Raw genomic sequence first — 586 nt, forward strand, 5'->3', positions numbered from 1 at the left:
TTTTTTTCTTTACATCTATTTTTATTGATTTCAGAGAGGAAGGGAGAGGGAGAGAGATATAAACAACAATGATGAGAGAGAATCATTGATTGGCTGCCTCCCACATGCCTCCTACTGGGGATTGAGCCCGCAAACTGGGCATGTGCCCCTGATGGGACCCTTGACCAGAATCGAACCTGGGACCCTACAGTCTGCAGGCTGGCGCTCTATCCACTGAGCCAAACCAGTCAGAGCTGTTTCTTTCTACACCCACTGGGATCAGGAGGTCCCCACTGGGCAGGATCTCAGGGCAGCCCTTGGGGAGGATGGAGAACGCCCATCAGCCACACACCAGCTGCTGCCATCCTGGCCCAGCAGGACGCCAGCCCCGCATGGAGGAGGCTCCAAGGAACCGAGAATCAAAGGCAGAGAAGCCAGAGGCCAGCCCACACGGAGACCGACCCCCTCGCGCGCGGCACCCGCCTCACCTCGGGGCTGTGGACCCTGCCCTCCTGGAAGGAGCACTCGTGGGGGTGGCTGGTACACACGTGACGGTACTTACACCAGTGGCAGGGGTAAGGGCTGCCAACGCAGGACATGCAGCTGG

The 586-nt window shown here is 58.7% G+C and overlaps 1 protein-coding gene across 1 annotated transcript in view; it reads right to left on the reverse strand.

Moving 5' to 3' along the window:
- The window catches only part of PLXNA3 (plexin A3), a 15,019-nt gene that overhangs the window by 9,310 nt on the left and 5,123 nt on the right, over positions 1-586 (reverse strand). The window contains exons 9-10 of the mRNA XM_015571716.1: positions 407-582; positions 248-252 (exon numbers count right to left, since the gene is read on the reverse strand). Of these exons, the coding sequence (XP_015427202.1) occupies positions 248-252; positions 407-582 (181 nt within the window). The remainder of the gene's footprint in view (positions 1-247; positions 253-406; positions 583-586) is intronic.

Source organism: Myotis davidii, unplaced genomic scaffold (genome assembly GCF_000327345.1).
Source record: "Myotis davidii unplaced genomic scaffold, ASM32734v1 scaffold2573, whole genome shotgun sequence".
Classification (NCBI taxonomy): domain Eukaryota; kingdom Metazoa; phylum Chordata; class Mammalia; order Chiroptera; family Vespertilionidae; genus Myotis; species Myotis davidii.